General features: G+C 42.6%; 1 protein-coding gene across 2 annotated transcripts; it reads right to left on the bottom strand.

Moving 5' to 3' along the window:
* Positions 1 to 432: 432 nt before the first annotated feature.
* Positions 433 to 22,981, bottom strand: zmp:0000001082 (integrin alpha-L). 2 transcript variants are annotated; one of them, XM_015976916.3, is made up of 31 exons: positions 22,859 to 22,981; positions 19,066 to 19,189; positions 18,760 to 18,851; positions 16,860 to 16,939; positions 16,658 to 16,772; positions 16,449 to 16,579; positions 16,220 to 16,362; positions 15,970 to 16,129; positions 15,324 to 15,459; positions 15,147 to 15,220; positions 13,163 to 13,280; positions 12,889 to 13,031; positions 12,577 to 12,723; positions 12,003 to 12,200; positions 6,781 to 6,911; positions 6,541 to 6,695; positions 6,295 to 6,461; positions 6,087 to 6,203; positions 5,840 to 5,910; positions 5,615 to 5,756; positions 3,678 to 3,776; positions 3,449 to 3,528; positions 3,273 to 3,353; positions 3,098 to 3,173; positions 1,802 to 1,909; positions 1,664 to 1,708; positions 1,460 to 1,588; positions 1,274 to 1,387; positions 1,135 to 1,206; positions 935 to 1,045; positions 433 to 847 (listed from the first exon to the last, which is right to left on the bottom strand). In XM_015976916.3, the coding sequence occupies exons 1-31, from the start codon at positions 22,905 to 22,907 to the stop codon at positions 572 to 574; spliced, it is 3,684 nt and encodes a 1,227-aa protein (XP_015832402.1). In that variant the 5' UTR covers positions 22,908 to 22,981; the 3' UTR covers positions 433 to 571. The 2 variants fall into 2 exon arrangements, with proteins under 2 accessions (XP_015832402.1, XP_015832404.1); XM_015976918.3 differs by having other exon boundaries at positions 1,460 to 1,585.
* Between the last annotated feature and the right edge of the window lie 2,499 nt (positions 22,982 to 25,480).

Here is a 25,480-nt window from a genome sequence, read left to right as displayed (position 1 = left end):
TATTCTGTAAATCATGTTACGTTGATGATGACAACTATATAGGCCATAAAGAGAAATGTGTTTTGTGTTCTTTTGTCATGTTTCCTATGAGCACACTGAAGCTACAGCTGCTAACCTTTACTTATTATTACAGTCATGTCTTCATATACAATATATGATATCCACAAGCACGTGAGGATGTGTTTCAGCTGCTAACAGGCACCAGAATTAAAATTGAAAATTAAACAAGTATGAACGCTAACGCGATATCTTCATCCATCGTCACCCGCGAGCTACACATGCAGGAAATTGTGTCCGACTTAAACGCCGGCTTTCAGCCACTCCCCCTGCTGCGTCCGTCTGCTCTCGTCTGTTTTCCAGGCGAGGCGCAGCTCAACTCGAACACGGCCATTATTAGATGGGGGAGGGCGATTTGATGGTACACCGGAACCGGGTGAAGTCTTGAGTTAAACAGACTAAACAGAAGAAATGAGCAGGCAATAATTAGCAGTCCGGAGTATAATAATGAGGTTGAGATGAGGTTTGATTCTGGTGTTCAAATGAAGAAACTTGTTTTTGTGAAACAACTTGTCTACTTCTCCTCCTCCTGGGGTTCTGACTCAGCAGTGGAGCCGTTCACATTTTCAGATGAGTCCTTTATATCCGACTCTAAGGGTCCGTTGGTCTTCTCGGCATCCAGAAGCTGCTTTTCTTCTGGAAGTTGGTCTGATTTTTTGTCAGTTTCTGATATGCTCATCATCCTGCTGCTGAAGTCAGGATTAAAATTGGCCGGGCTTCCATTTTCCCAGGAGACTTTGTCTTCTTGTTCCTGATAATACTCCATTGTTTTCCTTTTGAAGCAACCCAACTTGTGAAAAATAGGAACAAAAAAAATCGTTTAAACCAAAGCAACAAAAAAACGTTATGTCTCCAGACATTTCAGCTGAAAGCTCACCTTCCACATGATGACTGTGAGGATGATTAGAAGCAACAGCCCCAGTCCGGCTCCAGTTAAAATGATCAGTAGCTTGTTTGGAGGGATTATGAACTCAACGCGAACGTTGGTCTGTCAGCAAATAAAATATGAGTCAAAACTTAATGCTTTCTACAGAGGATTATTTGTGTCTAACAAAAATTCAGAAGAACCTCACATACGCATTTGATCGTCGGATCGTTGTCCTTACACATTCCAGTTTTCTGAGGATTCTCGTTTTTAGGACTTGATTTCTGAATGTAAATAAAAATAACTGAGGAAAGATTCAAAGCAGCGTTATATGGTCAAACTTTAACATACCTCTTGTTTATGAGAAGCTAGAACGAATCGTTTAGGGTCATAGTCAACTTTTAAGAGGCTCCAAAATTTCACCTCTCCGTTTTCTCCAGTATATCGTTTAAGAAAGGCAATATTCTGTAAAATAAAAGAATGCAATTTAGAGAAATATCAAGTGTTTGTTTTGTCTTTAGTTGCTTGTTGACATACCGCTGCGTGCTGTCTCAGGTCCTTAAAGTGCACCTTTCCCACCAAGCTTAACTCGACACCGGAAAATCTCTCCAGAATTAAACTGTCACACCTGATGACCACACAGCTGTTTTCTGGTGAGCAGCTCTGCTAAATAAAAAGTCAGGAGTTCTATTTAAAGAGCATTTTCAGTGAGAGGATTTTCACTTTTAAAATTTTTTGTACCTCGTGTTTTTTCAAGTCGGGCTGGATCGAGCACTGAGTTTTGTCCTGAACAAAAAAAAAAACAAATATCGACAAAGCCTTTAGCTTTATAAACGGCAGCAGCTTGAGTATAAAGTGTAGTGGTTCAGTCCAAATTACCTCCTGGACAATAACTTCATAGCTGATCACTTCAAAGCTGTGTTCCAGTTTGGTTGGAAGGAGGATGGACACGTTGACAGGAAAATCCTTGAAACCAGTATTATCTATCTGTAAATGAAAGCAAACCTCTGGTAAATAAATCCATCAGTTCTTCCATGAAGGTAGATTCAAGAGGGAAGCTGTGACATCCCTCTCTCCAGTATTAAATCAAAGTGTTGATTTTTGGACTACAGGTCTACAACTGTAAATTTGTTCTGCCTGCGGATAAACGGAGAAGGAAGTGACGCCACCATCAGGAAGGAAGTTTGCAGTCAGTAAACAAAATTGTCAGCAAGGTAAAAAAAACATTTCCTGTGTTTTAAAAAGAACCAAAAATGCAGTTAGAAACCAGACACTGCAAGAACATACCAAAGATCTCAGGGTCTTGTTCATGAATGAGGGTAGATTGGAACATGAGGTTAATGAGGGCCTCTACTTAGGCTGTTGTCCCCACAATCCCATCCCATTAAAGAGGAGGAAAATAGAAGGATGAATGGATGGGTGATTATTTTTAGAGCCATTACAGTAATCGTGTGCATCTTTAAGGTAGTCAGGAGTGGAGAATTGGCATAATTATCTTGCCGTGTGTACTAGGCCTTAGCTGACCCCTCATCTGAGTTCTCACTCCTTCAGTCATGACCTGAACATTGTGACCATAGGTTAAGGGTTAAACGATAGATGGAAATGAGAGTTTTGTTTTCTGACTTCATTCGTTCCTTCCACTACAGACTGAAGCAGTGTTTTCTTTATTGCACTGAAATGCTAGAATTCCTCAGCTTGAAACAGACTCAGCACCATCCAAGTAGCTTTAATTTTGTTCTGGCTGGCATCCATGGCTTCGGAAGCTGTTTCTTACACACGGAGAATTACCCCAGTGCAAAGTTGAAGTTACGAAGACTCAAAATGAACCTCATCATCTGCAAAGAAGGTAAATTGTGACCCAGAAGCTCTCAAGTTACGAATGCTTAAAACTGAATTGGAGATGAAGAATCCTTCTTAGAAAAGATGCTCAAACTTGTGCCAAGTCAGAAAAACTTCTTGCTTTGATAATACAGAAACTAGATAGATTTAACCCGTACCTCTAGTGTGTACACACATGCACACACACACACACACACACAGTTCTTCTGAGGACATAAGCCTTCTTCAGCTCCGTAAAAATTATCCGTGACCTCCGCAGCAGATTTAAACCACTGTCCCACAACCCAAACCTCACACGCCAAGTCCAGCTCATATGAATTAGTTTAACTGACTTACTTTGTATTTAACATGCATGTTTTGGGGTGCAGGATCATCTGTGGTGAAGTTGAGATAGGTGACCGTGTCTTCATTTCTGGAAAGAACCCAAGTTGTGGGTTTATACAGCTGAATAAATAATAAATGAATATTTATACAACATTTGTTCATTGTTAATGTGAATAATCTTACTTACACTGTTAATGCCATTCGAATTTGATATTGCACCGGAATGCTTTTGGTCATCCAATCAATCTCGCTGGAGTTTGAATTATCACTGAAGATGCAAAAATGGGAAATATTAAAATATTTAAGAAGCACAATGTAATTGCTAGCCTTCCTGGTTTGTTGTTTAAAAAATTTTCTATGTACCTTTTCCCTGTCACTGTTAGCGATATTTTGTCATTCCACTCGAAATCCTTTGCAACACGGAACGAACTTTGAAACGTCGTCTAAACGGAACAAGAGATTATGAGGTTAGGTGTGATTCAAAGCAAAAACTGAAAATTTCTTCTTTGAAGAAAGATAATGTGAAATGTTCTTAGTAGGTGTCAGTTCTTGTGAAACCTCTTCTGTTTGTGTCTGTGTGTACTTTACTCACTGAGGATTTGCTGCGATACACAGGAAGGCTGATGCCGCAAACTGTTTTGTCGAGAACTTCTTCCAGATCGTAGCACGCATGAAGTGTTGGTCTGCTGGACTGGTAGGACAAGAATATGTGGTTGAAATGTTGCACCACAAGTTTAAACACAGATCTACTTTTTCAAAGTGCATTTGAAAATTTATAGAAAATAATTGTGTTAAATTATTTTATGGGCCTATAAAAACGTACTCACACTTCCTGTGTGAGTCAGAAGTTCTCAAGATAGACCGTTTCCTCTGCTTGTTTTGGTGCCACACAGCCATGTTGTGAGCAACAGATCTAAAATCTAAACTACTAATGGCTGTAAGTTACTGAGGATAACCTATGATGACCTTACATGGATGGAGTTTTATTCTAAAATCCTTGCATGTTGAGAAATGAAGGTTCAAGTTTTGTAAATCTGGCAGCAGAATTCTGCACCAGTTGCAGCCTTGAAATAGAAGATTGGATCAGTCCTGAATATAGTGAATTACAAAAGTCCAATGTACACAAAGGAATGAGCAGACTCTAGAATCATTTTAGGCGATGTCGGCTTGATACTGGATTGGTGTTAAAGTTGAAAGAAACAACAAAATAAATGTAGGTATCCATCTTCAGTAAAGCATCCAATTTTACTCTCAAATGTTTATGTTTATGTATTTAGCAGACGCTTTTGTCCAAAGCGACTTACAAGTGATAATCGGCATGTTGCCCTTGAGGCTAACAACAATAGTAACAACAACAACATTGGCATCAGTCATGGAGAGTAGGGAACAAGGAGTGGACAGTAGAGAGGGGGGCGGGTGCAGGCAAGGTGCTAGTGAAGAAGATGCTCTCTGAAGAGCAGGGTCTTCAGGAGTTTCTTGAAAATTGAAAAGGAAGCCGCAGTTCTGGTAGTGCTTGGAAGGTCATTCCACATTTGTGGAACGATGCATGAGAAAAGTCTGGATTGTCCTGAGCGTGGTGTAGGCACTGCTAGCCGACCATCCTGTGATGACCGGAGCGGCCGGTCAAAACAATGAAGCTTTCACAAAACAGTGACCTAAAATTTACTTTCATTTTTGGCTCAGAAACTTTGATTTAAAGGTTGGATATGGAACATGGACACTCTGGTGGACTCTGGTGTTCAGAGGTGGTATCGCAACAACAAAACTAATTCCAGCTGTCGGGAGTTTGATTCACTGCTGACACGTTCCAGCACCATGTTCAGTGACAAATTGTAAGGACTAATTTCTACATAGAAGTTTATTTTACAACAGTATTTAATGTTAGAACATCTTGTGGGCTCATATTCCACCTTTAATCCATAACTGTGTTTTAGTCACATAGACGTTGAATCTTGCCCCCAACCTCTTGCTGAACAGGAAGTTCGAGCTCACAATCATTAGTGCAAAGGTAAAAACTGCCGTTGTGGTTTCTGCGGACTAAACCCAGGGGTATAGATGGATCAATAAACAGCAGAGGTCTGTGTTAGGACCCCTGTTGTTCTTGATCTATCTCAGTTTATCCAGAGAAGGAACTAAAGCTGCAGACAGTGGCAAGCTCTGAAGAAGACTCCAGTAGTCGAAACGTCAGCAAAAAAAGGTAAAACAACTCCTTTCTGTGTTAAAAAAAACAAGTAATGCAGTTAGAGGAGACACAAAGAATGAACGCACAAAGAGGATGACTATTGTTGTGAAGCACCTTGGGGGTTGCAAAACCCTAAGAAGGCACTATACAAATACAGGCCATTTACCATAAAATGCATGATATTAGTACATTTTTGTGTGGAGTGTGTACGTCCAATTCTGAATGCTGATATGGTAATTTTTGCTCACCGTGGGTGCCTTTATATGGATAAATGGCAGTTTCTAATAAATAAAATGTGTACATTAATGATATTTGTATAAAATGAATCCGAACAGTGTTTAAATCACTTTTGTAACTTCAAGCTTAGAGAAGGAGAGGCCTGGAGGATAGTGCATCGTCAGGGTGGTGTTGTACGAGTCGTCGCCATGATTAGCCAGCGTTACGGACACGTTGAAGTAGTTATCCTCGGTCACCAATATTGTTTTAGACCTGAAAGTCAGAGAACTCATTGCAGTCAGCCAGATGGGATTCTTTTTTTTTTTGTAGTACTCGGTTTTTTCAGTGATACTTACAAAAAGTCAAGATCCACTGTAAGTTGAGCAACACAGGTATCATTTTTACTGCACTGTCTTTCGAAGGGAATCTGTGAAGAAGCAACAATTTCATTCATCCACAAATCTCTTGAGACAGCTTAAAAACTCAAACCGGGCCCACAGGAAGGGCGCGTTTTCATGTAGAACTGTAGAGACCTGGGCTGGTTTGGAAAAAACACTTTTGGACGTTAATTCACTTGAGGATGTAAGAAGTTTTGATGCACACCTTCATAAGAGCTTGGTTTTTGCTGTCTATGTTCAACATAGCACCGGAGCTCCCAGCATCAGCCTGAGAGAAATTTAACTTGATGTTGATTGGTGATAAAGTGTCAACTACACAATACTGGAAAACAAAAACAACAGAGTTACGTATGATGATTCACTTTAACAGTGGTCTAAATCAGAAATCTTATAAGAAAGTTTGAATGTAATGCCTGCATGTAGGTAGGATACTCAAAGCAGGTTTTTCCCATGCGCAGTTCGTTGGTAGTTGTTAAACTCTGGACTTTCTTCTCATTTTGAAGAAAGAATGCTCGATTTTTTGGTCTGCTTGGATCCAAGCTGAGTGTGAATGAGATGTTCAGTCCTAGTCTCATTGCTTCTACAAAGTCAAACAGGTAGATTTAAGTGACAATCTCACTACATGTTGTTGCATCACTTTTCTTTAATGATGCCCCCACCTTTGCTCTTTGTTGCTTCTACCATTTCAAAGCAGGCTGTCAGGTTGACCATCGGTAAATTTTCATCTTTTTTATTCACACAGTCAATTTTCTCAGTGCTGATCACACCAGGATGAAACGACAGTTGAGCCGTGGCATTGAAAACGGGCTTGGACCTGAAGGACATGATCAAAAGTGTTTTAAATTGCTCGTGTGAGAATTGGAGAATATACAAACTGAACTAAACCAGTTGTGTAGTACCTTAAGACCACAGCAGCACCTTGTGATCCAACCACAATATCTGGAAGCTCATCATCTCCCAGGTCAATGACTCCATCGATGGCTTGTCCAAAAAATCTAATTTCAGGTTGGAAATTCTTTCCATTGATTCTCTGGAGCAAAAAGATATTTGAAAGCTGAAACATTTTGCACACCAGACAAAGGACCATACTGGACATTGGTTTGTGGGATTAAAAATGTATTTGCACTGACTTAACCCTCTCACTGTCTTCATGGGTGACCCCGCGAAGAAAGTTGACCATTGAGCAGGGTTGATGGTTTATCCCTTGAGGTCCACGTGGCAGGGGTGAGGTGGTGCTCACTCCTCACCCCTGCCACGTGGACCTCAAGGGATAAACCGTCAACCCTGCTCAATGGTCAACTTTCCTGGCGGGGTCACCCATGAAGACAGTGGGAGGGTTAAAAATCCATGTTGGATGGAAATAAAAACAACTGAACGTCTAAATAGCGTAGGCATTTTGTGTTACCCCCCAAATATATTTGTAACACCCAAATATAATCCCAGATGTTGGCGTTTACACTTCTCACAGAGAGCCGGCTTGTTTCTCATCTATAGACCAGAGAATCAGATGCCTCTTTGTCTCAAAGCAGTTGAAATTTGAACTTGTGTTTTCTTGGTCCATCTGAGATGAGCTTGTGTCACTGTAAACTGCAATACAGTTTCACTTACATCTCCATCTTGCAGCAGACTGTGTTGAGTAACATTTCTTTTCCAAGGAGTTCTTGCACCCATGAAGCAATATTGATCACACAGTATGACCATTTGTCATGCAGTGTGATGAGTGCTTAAAGGTCATCCTGCCTATTGAGGCTAAGATTTTGCCAAACCGCCGGAATCATTTTACTCTAGCTCCCTGTGGATGGTTAAAGACTGAAGTTCTTTGCAGGTACTTTAAGGATGTGCGTGAAGTAAAGGGATGGTGCTTACTGAATATTTGTTTTGATATGAAATATATTTTATTTTACGGGGACTGAACTATTCCTGTTGTCCTTTTAATGCTGTTTCGTTTGAGTTGGGGTGGTCCGCCCGGCACTGTATGGCTTACAGACTAAAAGATATAGGTAGAGTCTTATAAGGGCAGCCCGACTTACTCTTTTACTTCCTTTTCTGTTTTTAAATTATCTTTTGTTCAAAAAATTTTGGTAAATTTTGTTATGGTGTCACCGTTAGGACCAGTCCTTGGTTACAATAGGAACATTTCTCACATTTGGTATTATCCATCCATCCATCCATCCATCCATCCATCCATCCATCCATCCATCCATCCATTCGTTCATTCATACATTCATTCGTTCATTCATACATTCATTCATTCATGTATCTTCATCTGCTTATCCGGAGCACGCAGTAGCCTAAGTCGAGAGGCCCAGACTTCCCTCTCCCCAGTCACTTGGGCCAGCTCCCCTGGAAAAATCATAAGGCGTTCCATGGCCAGGTGAGAGACATAGCCCCTCCAATGTGCCCTGGGTCTACCTTTTGGCCTCCTCCCGGTTGGAAGTACCCCTCTGGTTCCAACAGCGCCACCTCTTCACCTCTGGTGGGCTGGTCCTCATCACCACCTGGTTCCAACAATCCCACCGCTTCATCTCTGGTAGTCCAACCCTCCACGTCACAACAACCAAGGGTCCAGGTTTCCCCTCCGGATCAGCGTTGCTGGTGAGCCGCAGTTCCTCCTGACGCCACCTCCGGTCTTCTGGTGGGTCAGGTCGCTAAGGGAGCTGTCCCCTCACATCAAGATCTGCGCTCATGGTCTGGAGTTGCCTCAGAAACCTCCTCTTCTCTCGTGGTAAGACTTCCATACCACGACGACGTTGCAACCGTCACCGGCAGTCTCCGGAGGTCCGAGCTGCACCATCACTCCAGGTGGTTCCAGCTCTGCAACCCCGGTCCGAGCTCCATCCGCTGTCAACATCAGCTCAGCACGAGCTCCACCCGCCATCACCGCATCCAGGTCCAGCTGTGGTCCCAGAGGTCGCACCGCTCCCAGGTCCAGCTGTGGTCCCAGAGGTCGCACCGCTCCCAAGTCCAGCGGTGGTTCTGGAGGTCGCACCACATCCAGGTCCAGTGGTGGTCCCGGAGGTCGCACCGCATCTGGGTCCAGCGTGGTCCCGGAGATCAGAGGTGGTCCGCCTGTCCAAGAGACCCCGTCTACAGCAGTTCTGCCTGTCCTAGAGGCTCCGCCTGCAACGGTTCCGCCGGTCCAAGAGGCTCCGCCTGCAGTGGCTCCGCCGGTCCATGAGGCTGCACTCCCGGCCCAGCCAGCCCAGCCGGTCCGAGAGTCCTCGTCTTCGCCTGCAGAGTCTTACTGAGTACTGTCATGCTCTGTGTCCCTTTGGTCCCCAGCCCCCTCCTGTTTGTCCTCTGCGTTCCCCTCATGTGTCCCCTTGTGCTCTGTGTGTCTCCTTGTGTTCTCCAGCTCCCTCTAGGCTTCCCTCATGTTTCCTTCTTGTCACTCCCATGTAGTTCTTGCTGGTTTGTATTGGTCTTCATCACCCCTCTAGTCATTAGTTGTTTATCTTTGCCCTTAGTCTTTAGATTTAGTTATTTAGTGTTTTATAGGTTATGGTTTATCTTCCCCTTTGCTTAAGTTCTTTCCCCATTTAGTTTATTAATGGCACCTGTCTTCGCTCCAGACCTCACTCCTCACACCTGTCACCTGTTCCCCTGATTGCTCCCCTCTGTGTTAAAAACCCTGTCTTGTTCCTCAGTGTTTGTTGGTCCATTGTGTTTGTGTCAGCGTGGTTCTGTTCCCTCTCGAGTTTCTCCGAGTCTGTGCTCATGAGTGAGCTTTTGTTTGTTTTTGAGCGTTCAGTGTTTTATTTTATTTTATTTTTTTGTGCTTTGGACTTTTGGCGCATCCTCCTTTAAATAAAGGAATTATTTTCTTTAACCACTCCTGCCTTGAGTCGTTCTGGGAATTCTGCATCTTGGGTCTAAACCTCCTGCTCCTCAACGTGACAAACCCTGGATCACCAGCTAACTGAAGAATCTGCTAAATGAGGAAAAAAAGAGCCTTTAAGGAGCGAGACAGGGAATTATTGAGGAGTATACAGAAGCAACTGAAGATCAAGATCAGAGACAGCAAGAAGGCATACAGGAAGAAGCTGGAGAACAAACTACAGAGGAACAATATCAGGGATGTCTGGTCAGGGATGAAGAAGATCACAGGCTTCAAGCAGAGGAAGGATTGCACAGATGGCAGCCTGGACAGCCAATGAACTGAACAAGTTCTTCAATAGGTTCAGTTCAGGAACAAACCCAGCATCCTCCTCGCCTGTCCCCAGCCAATCAGACATCCCATCCTCCTCTGATCCAACATTTTCCTGTCACACGCCAGCTCTTTTGTCCTCTTAACACAGTCATGGACTCTTCTGGTTCTATAAATCTGTCTTCAACCAAGTCAGGAGATGCTGCCCCCCTCCCCCTCCCACCTATCTGTCGTTAGAAGTCAGGTGAAGAGGCAGCTGGAGAGACTGAACAGGAACAAGGCTGCAGGTCCAGATGGTGTCAGCCCCAGAGTACTGAAGGCCTGTGCAGAGCAGCTCTGTGGGATTCTGCAGCACCTCTTCAACCTCAGCCTGGCCCAGGAGAAGGTTCCAGTCCTGTGGAAGACATCCTGCCTTGTTCCAGTTCCAAAGAAAACTCGCCCATCAGTCAATGACGACTACAGACCGGTTGCCCTGACATCCCACATCATGAAGGTCCTGGAGAGACTCCTGTTGGTCCACCTGAATAAGCAAATTAGAACATATCAGGACCCGCTGCAGTTTGCTTATCGCCATGGAGTTGGAGTTGAAGATGCCATCATGCAGCTGCTTCAACCAATCCACTGTCATCTGGACAACGCAGGCAGCACTGTGAGGGTCATGTTCTTTGACTTCTCCAGTGCATTTAACACAATCCAGCCTGATGTACTTTGTCAGAAACTCCAGAAGACACAGGTGGGGGCCTCAACTATCGCCTGGATTAAAGACTACCTGACAAACAGACCACAGTTTGTGAGGCTGAAGAACTGCACATCAAACCAGGTGATCAGTAACATTGGAGCACCACAGGGGACTGTACTCTCACCATTCCTTTTCACCCTGTACACCTCAGACTTGCAGTACAAATCAGAGACCTGTCATCTACAGAAATACTCAGATGACTCTGCAGTTGTCGGGTGTATCAGAGATGGACAGGAAGCTGAGTACAGAGAGCTGGTGGAGCGCTTTGCGGTATGGTGTGGAAACAATCATCTGACCTTGAACGTGAACAAAACAAAGGAGATGATTTTTAGACTTCAGAAGAAACAGGGTGAAGTCAAACACTGTTTCCATCATGGGAGAAGAAGTGGAGGTGATTGAGGAATACAAATACCTTGGAGTTCACCTGGACAACAGACTGGACTGGAGAAAGAACAGACAAGCCGTTTACAAGAAGGGACACAGCAGACTGCACTTCTTGAGGACGCTTAGGTCCTTCAATGTCTGTAGCAAGATGCTGCAGATCTTCTACAAGTCTGTTGTTGAGAGTGTAATCTCTCCAGCCATCGTCTGTTGGAGTAGCAGCATCAGAAGCAGGGACCTGAAAAGGCTCAACAGCCTAATAAAAAAGGCTGGTTCTGTTCTGGGGACGACTGTGGAACCACTGGAGGAGATCATGCAAAGAAGGATTCTCCAGAGAATCAAGAAAATGATGGACAACCCTGAGCATTCTCTTCACAAGACTGTCCGACAACGGAAGAGTGTCTTCAGTCAGAGGCTTCTTCAGTTTCGCTGCAACACTGACCGCTACTGGAGATCCTTCCTGCCAACAGCCATTGTAATATACAATAACTCTTTGATGACTTGATTATTCTTTTTATTCTGAGCTACCACAGCAATCAATTTCCCTCTGGGATTAATAAAGTATTTTTGAATTGAACTGAATTGAATTGAATTTGGTATTACCATTTTAAAATGTATTTACTGAGTTATTGAAAATTCTAAGTAAACTTTTGCTTTTTCTGAGATGGAGGACTTGTTCCATGCAAATATGACAGGATTAATTTAGAAATGTTGAGATAAAAGTTGAAACGTGGGTGCATCTAATTCTTTCCAAGGGGGTTTGAATGCACAAAGAAATCACTGATTTGTGTTTTTGTTTCACCAAACTGTTTTAAATTGATGTTAGTGGGAAGAATTTTGAACTGTTGTGTCACCTGGCTGAAAGTGCCACGTATCCCTCTGCGTTTCTCTCCAAGGAAGATGTACACAGCACCCCTGTTCTCATCCTCCAACGGTGCTCCAACTGCAACATCTCTGAGTCCGTCTCCATTTAGATCTGAAAGACTGGAAATTGTGGAGCCGAATCTACCCATGGATGGTGCCATCACACTGAATTCTTTTTCTAATTCGATCTATAAAAGAAAAAAAAAAGGATTTATTCAAAAAAGAAAAGACACATAAGTAACCCCTCCTAGTTCTACCCCTCATCACGGCTGGGACGACGGTGGCAGAGGAGTTAAGTGCCTGTCTCAGACTCGGTCTAGTCGTTCTGTCCTTGGGTAAGACACTTCTCCGTTTGCCTGGCGGTGGTGGTCTGAGGGACCTGTGGTGCCAGTGTTCAGCAGCCTTGCTTCCATCTGTTCGCCCCAGGGCAGCTGTGGCTATGTTGTAGGTCATTACCACCAGCATGTGAACGTGTATGTGGGTGAATAACTGGCTGTGTTGTAAGGCTCCTTGGGGGGAGGTTGTAGAACCATAGAATGTGCTATACAAATACAATTAATTTACCTTAGCAGAAAGTGAATAAATGTAGATTCTCCCTTCCTTATTCTCATGAGGCTGATAAAAAAGTGGTGCTCCCACCAGCACAAAATCTGTGTCACCATCTGAGTTGATGTCTACGGAGCACAGCTCCGCACCAAAGTAAGAGCCAATCTGAAACATACATATATGAAAAATGCTTAAACATGCCTTTAGTAGAAGCTTTCTTTACAATCAACAAAGTTTCTGATTTTCTTCCTAAAAACACACACACACACACACACACACACACAAATATCATGTTCCTACACATAACAGAAGAGATAAAGAGTTACCAACCTGGTCCTCTTGTATTCTTTGGGCTGTTGACCATTTCTTGTCATCTTTTCTGAAAACAACAACCTGTCCCATGTGGTCAAATCGAGGTGCACCCGCAAAATATAAAGGAACGCCACTCTTCTCTCCAACAGATAAAGAGTATCCTGCAACAGATTATTGTTAAACATAATTCTAAACATGATCACAGAAGGTTAAACCGCAACAAGAACCTGAAACTGATAGCAATAGTTTATGTCTTTCAAGTTGGTAATGATGATTTTAATAAATAGTTTACCCATGTAGGAGTCTTTTTTCATTTCTGAATCGGAAATCTGTTCTTTATCTTGTTCTTGATGCTCATGGAGAGAACCACGCCAGGAGTTTGATCCCACTGAACCCAAAATTAATGTGTTCTACCAACACAAACATCTGGTTAGAACACAGATTCTTAGTAACTGTGATTTAATCTGACAGATCTGAGACTCTGATGTCCCTCTTAAAAAATAAAGGAACAGCTTGGATGAACTTTAAGGAAGGTATATATTAAAAGTCTCATTCACTGAGAAACTTGTTCTTTTTGAAATTCAATTGTCACTCAGAGTTGCAAATGTACGCTGAATGTGAAAAATTTTCTTCAACCCAAACACTCGCATTAGCCAAAGAAACGAAACACACGGGAAAACGTGAGTCAGAAAATGCTTGCTTTCTTCTATCTTTTAGGGAAAATTAGTATTTATGGCCTCACCCATTTTGTCTTGCAGCAGCGGAAGGAACAAATGTAGATTTTGTGTCCAGGAGAGAGTAGGGCACATCTTGGCTAATAGAAGCTAACTATTAAGCCTGATTTTTACTTCTCCCTGAGCTCCACAAGGGAGAGACGCACATGCCTTGACAGAAACTTTTTATCTTCAGACTTCACCGTCACCTGGGGAGCGTTGCAAGGCAATTTCCTGCCAGGACCACAGAGGGCGTAGCGTTTTTCTGGGGTATCCTGCCACCATTACTGTCACGTATCCGATCCAAGATTGTATTTAATGTATTTACTATTGTGTTTACATTTGTTCAATGTATTCCAGAGACTTTATAAGACAGATTTGTCCCTCATTCTCCATCGCCTTTTCATGCACTCGCTATCAGCAAACCCACGGTTCCCATCATTTCTGTCCACGAATAAAACACTTGCCGTGTGTCTTTATACTTCCCCAGTCACGGGTGAATAAATGTTAACATTTTTAGAGTTTTTCTGCTAGGTATTCTTCAAGCTGCCCCGTTTGCCAGTAGATAACGTCAGCTCGCTTTTAACATTTTTAGGTTGCAATGGCTGTGCTGTTGACAAATTTAAAGGAAGCGGCATCCTCACAAGCTTCTTTGTCTCATTCGACAAATGTTTTAAAAGGTGGGCTTGACTCTGTCAAGGTTTTCAAGTTTATTACTTTATCCCATAATATGTATGTTCTGCTTATTTCATTTTAAGTGACCTTTAATGCCACATGCCGGCCCTCATGAAACTGTTTGTCTATCTCCCCAATAGAGACAAGAGCTACATCTACATTCTGAAGTTTGTCCGAAACTGTCCCCACACACCTGCTCCCTAGAATAAAACACTCTGTTCCTGCCTAAACTGATTTCTCCTACTTCTTTCACATCCTAACGTCACTCTATCTTCTCAAGCCACATCACACAACTTGTAACCACCCCTTGCTTCTTGTATCAAATCAAAATATGCTGCGCAGGGAAGAGAACTCGGAGTTGGGCTGAGATTGCTGTAACTTGTTACACTTCTCACAAAAAGCTCTCTCCCCTTTGCAAAGCTGGTAAATGACAACTACTTGTTTCTGTGTGATCGTTTTATTAGGTTTTAACCCTAACAGACTCCGTCCATCCTTGCATGCTTGGTGGAGAGCTCTCGAAATAATGAATCAAGATGTTGCGTGTCTTTGTACCGACGGAGAGGTATAAATTAGGCTCTAGCAACTCCACAACATGGCGGAACACGTTCTGGCTTGTGTTAATTGTAGAGCTAACACATGAACTTTGCATTGCAAGGCAACATCGCTGTTGCAATCAGAGGTGAGATATTTTCATATCATAAATATTAATGAGCAAGAAAATAACACACAAGCATTCATTCATACTAGAGACCGCAGCAGATTTATAGAAGAATCGAGTGAATGAGACCTTTAAGAACTAATGGTGTAGCATGTGCGTAATCAAGGGAATATTTGATTTCTGCAACCTTAATAAATGCCAACAGAGATGTGAACTGTGGTGTCTCTCACCTTATAGAAGGCAGTGCTGAATCCACTCTGAGACATTTCATTCACCAAGTCATCTGCTAGAGTCGCTTTGGACTCTAAATATGAGACATAAAAGGAGTCAGTGTTATTGCTGCATAGAAACAGAACAATGAGAATTTATTTTAGTTATGATCAAAATTTGGGATAATCAACCATCACCTTCCACAGCAAAGATTTTATTTTGAAAACTTTTCAGTATCCCCGTGAGTCCATCATATTTTTGTATCTCAAAAATATTTTTGTCATGTGGCTGAGATGCAATGGAACTGAATTTTGCCATATCCACATTTTTGCCCTGAATCAAGAAGGACAGAAATCAAGTATTTTTACAACAGAGTTCTCAAGTATTTACAAAGTTTTGATTTTAAAAATCCAGCCTCTGCTGTAAGGGATAATGGGTTTTAATTGTTAGCTTGAGTAGCCTGATCAGGTTTTGCACACATTGGAGATCTCATTCTAAAGCCAATACATTCTGAAGGTGACGTGTTGGTTTATGAAATTGTTTGAATTACCAGTATGAATTTCAATATGTTATGTGTATGTTATAACTGTTTAAAAAAAAGCTAGTTTCACTGTTAGCATTGTTTAAAGGATATTTGATCAATTGTGTGCTATTCTCTCTCCTATAAATATATATATATATATATATATATATATATATATATATATATATATATGTATATATATATATATATATATATATATATATATATATATAGTGTTTTTCTGATGGTTGCATGCAAACATAACTATTCTGAAATTCATCTGTGCTGTAATGCTAAAATAAAAACTAAAGTGAAATCACCTCGACAACCCCAATGACAACTCGGATGATCTTTTTTTTTTCATAAGTTTGAACAATATCATTTTTGTCCGTATCACTTGGGTCTCCATCTGTGATTATCACCACAGCTTTAGATGCATCAGGTGAGCCACCTGCATTTGGGTCTTCAAAGAGGTTCTTCCTGAAACAAATGAATTCTCAGTGAAAGAAGCCGAGTTTCTTCTGCAACATTAGAGCATTACGTTTTACTGAATCAACGGATAAAACTTACAACACAAACTCGAGCGCGCCGTGTGTGTTGGTGAGAGATTTCATGTGCTGTTCTTTATTAAGTTTCTCGAGAGCTTTGCCAGCATCGTAGTCTTTAAAGTCAAAAACGGTCCTGAAAGTTAAAGAAAACTGCACTGCTGCAAACTAAAAGAAAACATGCATTACCAGTCTGATGACACACACACACAATGTGAAATATTTTTCATGTTTAGAATAGATTGTTGAATGACCTTGATTGATGTGTTTTTTAGGTTGATCATTATTTCATTTATGAAATCTTTGTTTTTGTTAAATTCTGCTTTGGTCATGCTTGCTGATCCATCAAATAGAAAGACCAAGTTCACTGTCTTTTTTGTGCATTCTGAAAAAATAATGTGCAAGAGTTAGTAAACAATATAAATGATAATTCTGGATATTCAACACTGAAGATCTACTTCACTTTGGAACAAAGGCGTGAAAGAGGAGACTTGCTGAAGGTCATCAGTGATGTTGTAACACAAACTGTTCAGGTAGGAGTTCTTATGACATTCGTGAACAAGACTTGGGCTGCAAACCTGAAGCAAAACAAATTAAAATACATTGTATAAAACAATTTGTAATACTTGTTTTTTCTTTTTTAGAAATGCCAAAGTGTTTCTTACAGTAAACTGGGAGCCTGTTGGGTCTGCAGCTATTGACAAGCCCAGATGTTTGATGAATGTTGAGTTTGTCTCAGAAAGATCTGTATTAAGAAGTGAAATTTAATGCACAAAGTGTGACTTCTGGAAACAGCTCCCTGTTTAAAGGTGGGGGACAGTTGTTTACTCAATACATTTGAAGTGGTCGCTAGTAGGAATGACTGGCTTATAAGTCGTACTTGGGGGAGACAAAACACAGGTGCACCATTTCCAGGAGCTGAGCCAAATCACAGCTGAGCTTAATTTGGAGTTTGAAGTTTTATTTCTTGATGTCTGATTTCTGGATATCTTGCCCCGGATTGGATAACAGCAACACGACTCAACCACTGATTTGCAACATGGATGTTTTATCTCCAACTTTTAACACAAGTTTGAAGGAGTTCTGCCATGCGAGGAAGTTCCTAATGCTAACGGTTAGCTTCTACTAACCAAGATATTCTCTGTTTCCTGGATGCTAAACGAACAACAGCTTTCCCAGTCATGAGTCAAGATGGGTGAGCCCATGAATGTTAGGTGACAGTGTGTCGTAGATCTGTCGGGCTTTTAAAATCCTAGAGTTCCACCGTCTATTTTCTCTCAGAAGCTGATGCAGGAGATAGGTGTAGGAGACTATTTTCCACTCCACTCGAAGTCAATGTCCCCCACTGCTCTCGGGAAGCGGTCAAAGCTCTGCCGGAGGTGGGAGTTGAAGACCGTCTTGACAGGTTCTTCCGCCAGGCGTTCCCAGCAGACCCTCACTATGCGTTTGGGTCTGCCAGGTCTGCGCGGCATCTTCCCTTGCCATCTGATCCAACTCACCACCAGGTGGTGATCAGTTGACAGCTCCGCTCCTCTCTTCACTCGGGTGTCCAAAACATACGGCCGCAGGTCAGATGATACAACTACAAAGTCTATCATCGACTTGCGACCTAGGCTGCCCTGGTACCAAGTGTACTGACAGGCATCCTTATGTTCAAACATGGTGTTCGTTATGGCCAAACTGCGGCTTGCACAGAGGTCCAATAACGAAACACCACTTGAGTTCAGATCAGGCGGGCCGTTCCTCCCAATCACACCCCTCCAGGTCATGCTGTCATTGCCCACGTGAGCACTGAAGTCCCCCAGCAGGACAATGGCGTCCCCTGATGGAGCACTATCTAGCACTCGTCCCAGGGACTCCAAAAAGGGTGGGTAATCTGAACTGATATTTGGCCCATAAGCACAAACAACAGTCAGGACCCGTTCCCCGACCCGAAGGCGCATGGAAGCTACCCTCTCGTCCCCCGGGGTAAACCCCAACACACAGGCAGAGTCTTGGGGCTAACATAAAGCCAACGCCAGCCCTACGCCTCTCACCCGGAGCAACTCCAGCAAAGGAGAGTGTTCAACCCCTCTCAAGGGCTTGGGTTCCAGAGCCAATGCTATGTGTCGAGGTGAGTTCGACTATATCTAGCCGGTACCGCTCAACCTCTGCCACAAGCTCCTGCTCCTTCCCTGCCAGCGAGGTGACGTTCCATGTCCCAAAAACCAGTTTCCTTGTCCGGGAATCGGACCGCCAAGGCTCCCGCCTCGGTCTGCCACCCGATCCACACTGCACCGGACCCTTCATGTTCCTCCTGCGGGTGGTGGGTCCACAGTTGGCAAGCCACAGTTGGTCGTAATCAAAAATGGGTGAGGCCATGAATACCAATTTACTCTGTGACATGGAAGAGTCTGACTTTTTCTGACTCAACTGTATTTCTGTTTTTTGCAGCTAATGCAGAAAATGGGATTTTAGCACATCTGTGTGATGGTCCTACCCAAAAAAGGCCAGAGAAGTTGTATTTTGTATTTATTCTAGGAAACCGTTCTTTTTAAACTTTTATTGTGAAATGTGTGAACATACCATCTGGGCTGAACCAATTTTCTTTTTTATCCTGAGCTTGTCTGAATATTCCTCCTGACCCATTTGACCTCAGAGGTGCAGTGATGATTATCCTGTGGACCACATTAATACTCAGTGTTCAGTCAGTTCTGAGCAGCAAAGTTTAAACCTTTACAGATGCATCACAAGTTGTTACAAGCTGAAAATTTGAACGTGTTCCCACAAATGGTTCTGCTTCTTTAAAAAAAACGTCTCTTATCTGATCAGTGTCAGGGGTTTTATAATTCCATCAGTCTAATTTCGGCACAAATGCAGCTTCAGACTCACCCTTTGTTCTCAGAAGACCTGAACTGAAGCACTTTGTAGCCAAAGAAATCTTTCTGTTCACCAGAATGAACCGTAGAATGTGTCACGTCGATGTTGAAGGCAGAAGACACAGAGATGGCTGCAGCTGAAAATCACAAATAATGAGGAAATGAGCCTTTACAGAGACAACATCTAAAATAAGCCTCTTCTCAGGTGTGGTGCATTCCTTATTCATTTTTATGTATTGACTTAGAATAAACACAGTCCAGATAAATTATCTCACGTACTGAAGGATAAAAAAAAAATCACATTATGGATGGAAAAATAGAAGCTTGGAGTTCAAACGTATTACTTGTAAATGTTTTTTTTACCATATATTTGTGAATTTTTTTCAAATTTAAGTATTTCAGAATAATAGGCTGAAGAATAAAATGTTTCCAGACACTCAAAAGGTGTGCTGTACCAACGCTTAATGTACCTTAAACTTCCCACCAGTGCCTCCCCATTTTAGCATTAAGGTGGATTAAAAACCAGTAATAAAAAAGGCGATTCAAATTCCAGATCTAATATGAAGGTTTGTATTGTTGACTTAATAATCATTTTCCTTACTATATTTTTCACATCAGAAGCTGATGTGACTCCAGTTAGCTCAGTTTATTTATATAGCAACAATTCACAAGAATCGTCTCAAGGTACTTTGCAAAGTAAACAGTCCATCTACTTAAAGAGCAAGTCACCCCTTACAAGAAGCGTACTTCACTCCTACTTCATGTTTGAAAAATGCAACAAATGCTGTTGCCTAGCAGACCGAGAGGGTGGAGCCACTAACAAATACACACACTCACGACATTGTGACATCATAATGTACCAGTTTACATCATAGCATGCCTCTTAGCCAACAGCGGTGGCAGATTTAAATTCAAATGTAGTGAAGAGTTTTTACCTGACAACGGCACAACATTGACAGTTTCAGGCAGAAATTTTAAATTTTACCTAAAATGCACTAAAGTGCAAAACTATTGACTACACGTGTCTGCAGCACAATTAGACACGCATTTATTTAGTTTATCAGAAAAAAATAGTTGATTTGGGGGTGACTTGCTCTTTAATGCATTGACTTCAGTTCATCAAGCCAATTAGTTAAAAGTTTCCTATCTTTAGAAAAACTCCCCTTTAACAGAAAGAACGCTCCAGCAGAACCGGACTCTGTATGAGAAGCCATCTCCACAAAGGTTTTACAGAATAAAATCAAGGTCAGAGCAGAGGTCCATCCATCCATTTTTGCCGACTATCCGGGGTCAGGTCGTGGTGCAGTAGCCTAAGCAGGGCGACCCAGACTTCTTGGGACAACTCCTAGGTGTCCCCTGGGCAACTGAGAGACATGGTCCTTCCAACATTTCCTGGGTCTTTCTTTAGGTCTTCTTTGGTTGGAAGTACCCAGAAAACCTCACCAGGGATGTGTTCAGGAGGCACCCTAACTACTCGACTTAACTCAACCTTTATTTACAAAGCATCTATCAGGCACAAAGCATGCCACCAAGGTGCTGTGCAGATGCCCAAGCCACCTCATCTGGCTCCTCTTGATGCGCAGGATAAGAGGGTCTTCTCTAAGCCCCTCCCGGATGACCGAGCTTTTCACCTTATCACTAAGGGAGAGCCCAGACACCATGTGGAGAAAACTTTGGCTGCTTGTATCTGTGACCTTGTTCTTTCAGTCACTACCCATCATGACCATAGATCAGATGCTTGATTTAAAAACAAAAGCCTTCTTAAATGTCCCAAAAATGGCTAAATACTCAAGCCAAACTTTTAGTTGCCACAGACACATGTTGGATTTCAAAATAAAAGCCTCCTTAAATTGTCTAAATTTGTAACTTTGACCATTTTCATTTCTTTATTAGATTGAAACTTTGAAATAGCCTCATGAATCATAAGCAGACTTCTATTGTAAAGGTAATGCTTATAAGGAATCTAATTATACTTTTTCTGAACACTTTTTGCACTTTAAAGAGTTGTCAGTAATGATTTATAGTATTTTATTTTTGCCTTGATGGTGGCAATAAAAAACCAAAACGTATGTACTCTAATAAATCATGAGCCCCGTTACTTTTCTGTCTGAGAGAGAAGTTAGACCCAGCTGACTCAAAAGCAGTGTAGCGGTCACACTAATTCATTACAGCAGACATCACAGAACAGCTTCCTGTAAAAGAAGGTTCTCTTAAAACTCGTACGCAGGATTCGTGCAGCCTCATCACATATTCTGAGAGACACAATCTTGCTCTCAAACAACGACAGGATGCGCTGCTCAGCAGCCTTGATAACATATTAACAATTTTATAGTGTACTTTGGGAGGAAATATTCAGATCTGTCAAACTAGAAATAAAACACAGATCCTTATGGTTTTGACCCATGTATTTATCTTCTTTAGGGATCTATCTAAAAGGTGATCATTTAATTTAGATTCATTTACTTATGGTTTAAAGCAGAAAACAAGTTGTATATTAAATGATATTGCTCTGTAGGTGCAATAAAAATGTTTATTTGAGAACAGGATTTTTAAGGCTAAATGCTTTATGAGCATATAGCACAAAAACTAAGGAACTACATTTCTAAGATGATTCCATCATCAAATGTATTATTTATAAAAAAGATGCTTCTTATATATTTATTACTTTCATGATTAATATGCAAGGCAAATGCAGCTTTATTTGTGTAGCATTTTTCATACACAGAGGCAATTCAATGTGCTTTGCATAAGTGAGAATAGCCCCAATTGTGACGGCACAATACGCAAATAAATTTGGATCAAATTAAATTCAGATTTAAGAATTAGATAAAAGGCAAAGAGCAAGTAACACCTGAATCAACTTCATGTTTTGCTGATAACCTGTATAGATCAGTGTCTAAAAGTGGTGTAAACATGTCATGTAATCATTATTTTTGGCAGTTCGGTGCAACTTACTTAAAATTGAATGTTTCAGCTCAAACCATAATTATTTTTCCATCTTCAGGTTGAAAGTCTGCTCCACTTAGATTTTAAATCAGCCACAGCTGATGATGGAAGAGGTGCAGGGTGACTTTGTCTGCATACGTGGCAGCACTTTGAGGTAAATGACCAACTAATGAACGGTTCCCGTCAAAGAGCCATAAGTCCCATAACCATTTAAAAGTAATTTTTATTATTTATTAGATTTTTTTAAATGTTATCTACTTGAGAACAAATGCTCAGATGAAACCTGTCTTGTTGTGTTCCCATTTGTCCAGCTTTTCATTTTTAATTTTTTGAAGCAAAAACATAAAATTGTAATACTAACTCTTGGTTCATCCACATGACTCCAGATTAATTCTAAACTGGATTCAATTGTTTTGTATCTAAGTTTTTCCTCTAGTCTAGCCCAAAGAGTTTTTCTTTCTGCAACACGGAATGATAAAAAATATTTCAAATAAACTTGCTAAAATAATGTAAAGCCATTAAATTAAATGGCTCAAGAAAACACATCCATTTATGGTGGGAACCATTGGTTGTGAGGATTTCCTTATTTTTGAACTGAGCACATTCTTTTCTCAAATTTAAAAAGATAAAACCAAATATAAGTACAACATTTTCCTTAATCAAAGTAAAAAGTTGTTGAAATGTTAGTTATGTGCAAGAAATAGCAGTGAAGACATTTTTAAACTTCCCCTCCCAACCATAAAATATTTCTGCTTCTGCTGGTAATCATGTCCTAATAATTGCCTGAAACAACACACACTGTTCTTAAAATTAATTTGGATATATTTTTCTGGCTTTAAAATTAATTTAATTTATCTTACCAGCAGCCATCATGTAGAGGAGCAGATAAAAGAAGCGCCGTTCATCCATTTTTCACATGAAGTCAAACTGGAACAGAAGACTGAGACGTCTGTTTGTGCAACACTTCCTGTGCACTCTTTTCCTTTTAGAAGAGGGTGTTTCCTTAACAGGTGGTTTTGCCACTTCTGCTATGAGAAGCTTCTGTGAAAAAAAAAACCCAAAAACTTTTGTTTAACAAATCTTCTGATTTTGAACGTTCCCAGATTTTCCAGAACTTTTGCTGGTTTGCTGATTGGTGAGAATTCTTATTAATATTTGTTTATCTGTTCCCCCATCCATTTAAAATATATATATATATAGGATAGCATCTTGCAGTTGATAGAGATTTGTGGGATGCACATCCAGGGCATGGAGCTCCCCATCCACCACATCCCAAAGATGCTCTATCGAGTTGAGATCTGGTGACTGTGGGGGCCGTTGTAGTACAGTGAACTCATTGTCATGTTCAAGAAACCAATTTGAAACAACTGGAGCTATATGACATGGTGCATTATCCTGCTGGAAGTTGCCATCAGAGGATGGGTACGTGGGAGTCATGAAGGGGTGGACATGGTCATAAACAATGCTCAGGTAGCCCGTAGCATTTAAACAATGCCCAATTGGCACTAAGGGGCCTTAAGTGTGCCAGGAAAACATCACCACACCTTTACACCACCACCACCAGCCTGCACAGTGGTAACAAGGCATGATGGATCCATGTTCTCATTCTGTTTACGCCAAATTCTGACTCCACCATTTGAATGTGTCAACAGAAATCGAAACTCATCAGACCGGGCTACATTTCCCAGTCTTCAACTGTCCAATTTTGGTGAGCTTGTGCAAATTGTAGCCCCTTTTACCTATTTGTAGTGGAAATGAGTGGTACCCGGTGGGGTCTTCTGTGGTTGTAGCCCATCCACCTCAAGGTTGTGTGTGTTGTGCCGTCGTCGTCTTCCTCCGCTTATCTGGGTCCGGGTCGCGGGGGCAGCATCCCAACTAGGGAGCTCCAGACCGTCCTCTCCCCGGCCTTCTCCACCAGCTCCTCCGGCAGGACCCCAAAGGGTTCCCGGACCAGATAGGAGATGTAACCTCTCCAACGTGTCCTGGGTCGACCCGGGGGCCTCCTGCCGACAGGACATGCCCGAAACACCTCCCCGGGGAAGCGTCCAGGGGGCATCCTGACCAGATGCCCAAACCACCTCAACTGACTCCTTTCGATCCGGAGGAGCAGCGGTTCTACTCCGAGTCCCTCCCGAATGTCCGAGCTCCTCACCCTATCTCTAAGGCTGAGCCCGGCCACCCAGTGGAGGAAACTCATTTCAGCCGCTTGTATCCGCGATCTCGTTCTTTCGGTCATTACCCAAAGCTCATGACCATAGGTGAGGATTGGGGCGTAGATCGACCGGTAAATCGAGAGCCTGGCTTTCTGGCTCAGCTCCCTCTTCACCACGACAGATCGGCTCAGCGTCCGCATCACTGCAGATGCTGAACCAATCCGCCTGTCGATCTCCCAATCCCTCCTACCCTCACTCATGAACAAGACCCCGAGATACTTAAACTCCTCCACGTGCGGTAGGACCTCTCCCCCGACCCAGAGTTGGCAAGCCACCCTTTTCCGGTCAAGAACCATGGTCTCAGATTTGGAGGTGCTGATCCTCATCCCAGCCGCTTCACACTCGGCCGCGAACCTACCCAGCAACAGCTGAAGGTCAGAGATGGATGAAGCTAGGAGGACCACATCATCCGCAAAAAGCAAAGACGAGATTCTCCTGCCACCAAACTCGACACACTCCACACCACGGCTGCGCCTAGAAATTCTGTCCATAAATGTAATGAACAGAACCAGTGACAAAGGGCAGCCCTGGCGGAGTCCAACCCTCACCGGGAACAAGTCCGACTTACTACCGGCTATGCGGACCAAACTCACGCTCCTCTGGTAAAGGGACTGAATGGCCCTTAACAGAAAGCCACCCACCCCATACTCCTGGAGCATCCCCCACAGGGTGCCCCTGGTGACACGGTCATAAGCCTTATCCAAATCCACAAAACACATGTGGATTGGTTGGGCAAACTCCCATGCCCCCTCCATCACCCTTGCAAGGGTATAGAGCTGGTCCACAGTTCCACGGCCAGGACGAAAACCACATTGCTCCTCCTCAATCTGAGATTCAACTATCGATCGGACCCTCCTCTCCAGTACCTTGGAGTAGACCTTTCCAGGGAGGCTGAGGAGTGTGATCCCCCTAAAGTTGGAACACACCCTCAGGTCACCCTTCTTAAAGATGGGGACCACCACCCCGGTCTGCCACTCCACAGGAACTGCCCCTGATGACCACGCAATGTTGCAGAGACGTGTCAACCACGACAGCCCTACAACATCCATAGCCTTGAGATAACCAGGACGAATCTCATCCGCCCCCGGTGCTCCGCCGCTGTGTAGTTGTTTGACTACCTCAGCAACTTCTGCCCCCGAGATTGGACAGTCCATCCCCAGGTCTCCCGGTTCTGGTTCCTCCTCGGAATGAGCGTAGGTGGGATTGAGGAGCTTCTCAAAGTATTCCTTCCACCGTCCGACTATAGCCCCAGTTGACGTCAGCAGCTCC

This window comes from Nothobranchius furzeri, chromosome 4, assembly GCF_043380555.1.
Source record: "Nothobranchius furzeri strain GRZ-AD chromosome 4, NfurGRZ-RIMD1, whole genome shotgun sequence".
Taxonomy (NCBI): domain Eukaryota; kingdom Metazoa; phylum Chordata; class Actinopteri; order Cyprinodontiformes; family Nothobranchiidae; genus Nothobranchius; species Nothobranchius furzeri.
The sequence above is the reverse complement of the archived record's forward strand: the minus strand, read 5'-3'. Positions and strand labels throughout refer to the sequence as shown.

What these genes read in the sequence shown, in the direction of transcription:
- zmp:0000001082 (XM_015976916.3), bottom strand. Translation starts at nt 22,907, where the DNA reads ATGGATGAACGGCGCTTCTTTTATCTGCTCCTCTACATGATGGCTGCT. An exon ending in TTGTCATTGGGGTTGTCGAG is followed by an intron (nt 15,460 to 15,969) that starts GTGATTTCACTT and finishes TTCTTGATTCAG; the next exon opens with GGCAAAAATGTGGATATGGC. An exon ending in TGTATCGCAGCAAATCCTCA is followed by an intron (nt 3,529 to 3,677) that starts GTGAGTAAAGTA and finishes TGTTCCGTTTAG; the next exon opens with ACGACGTTTCAAAGTTCGTT.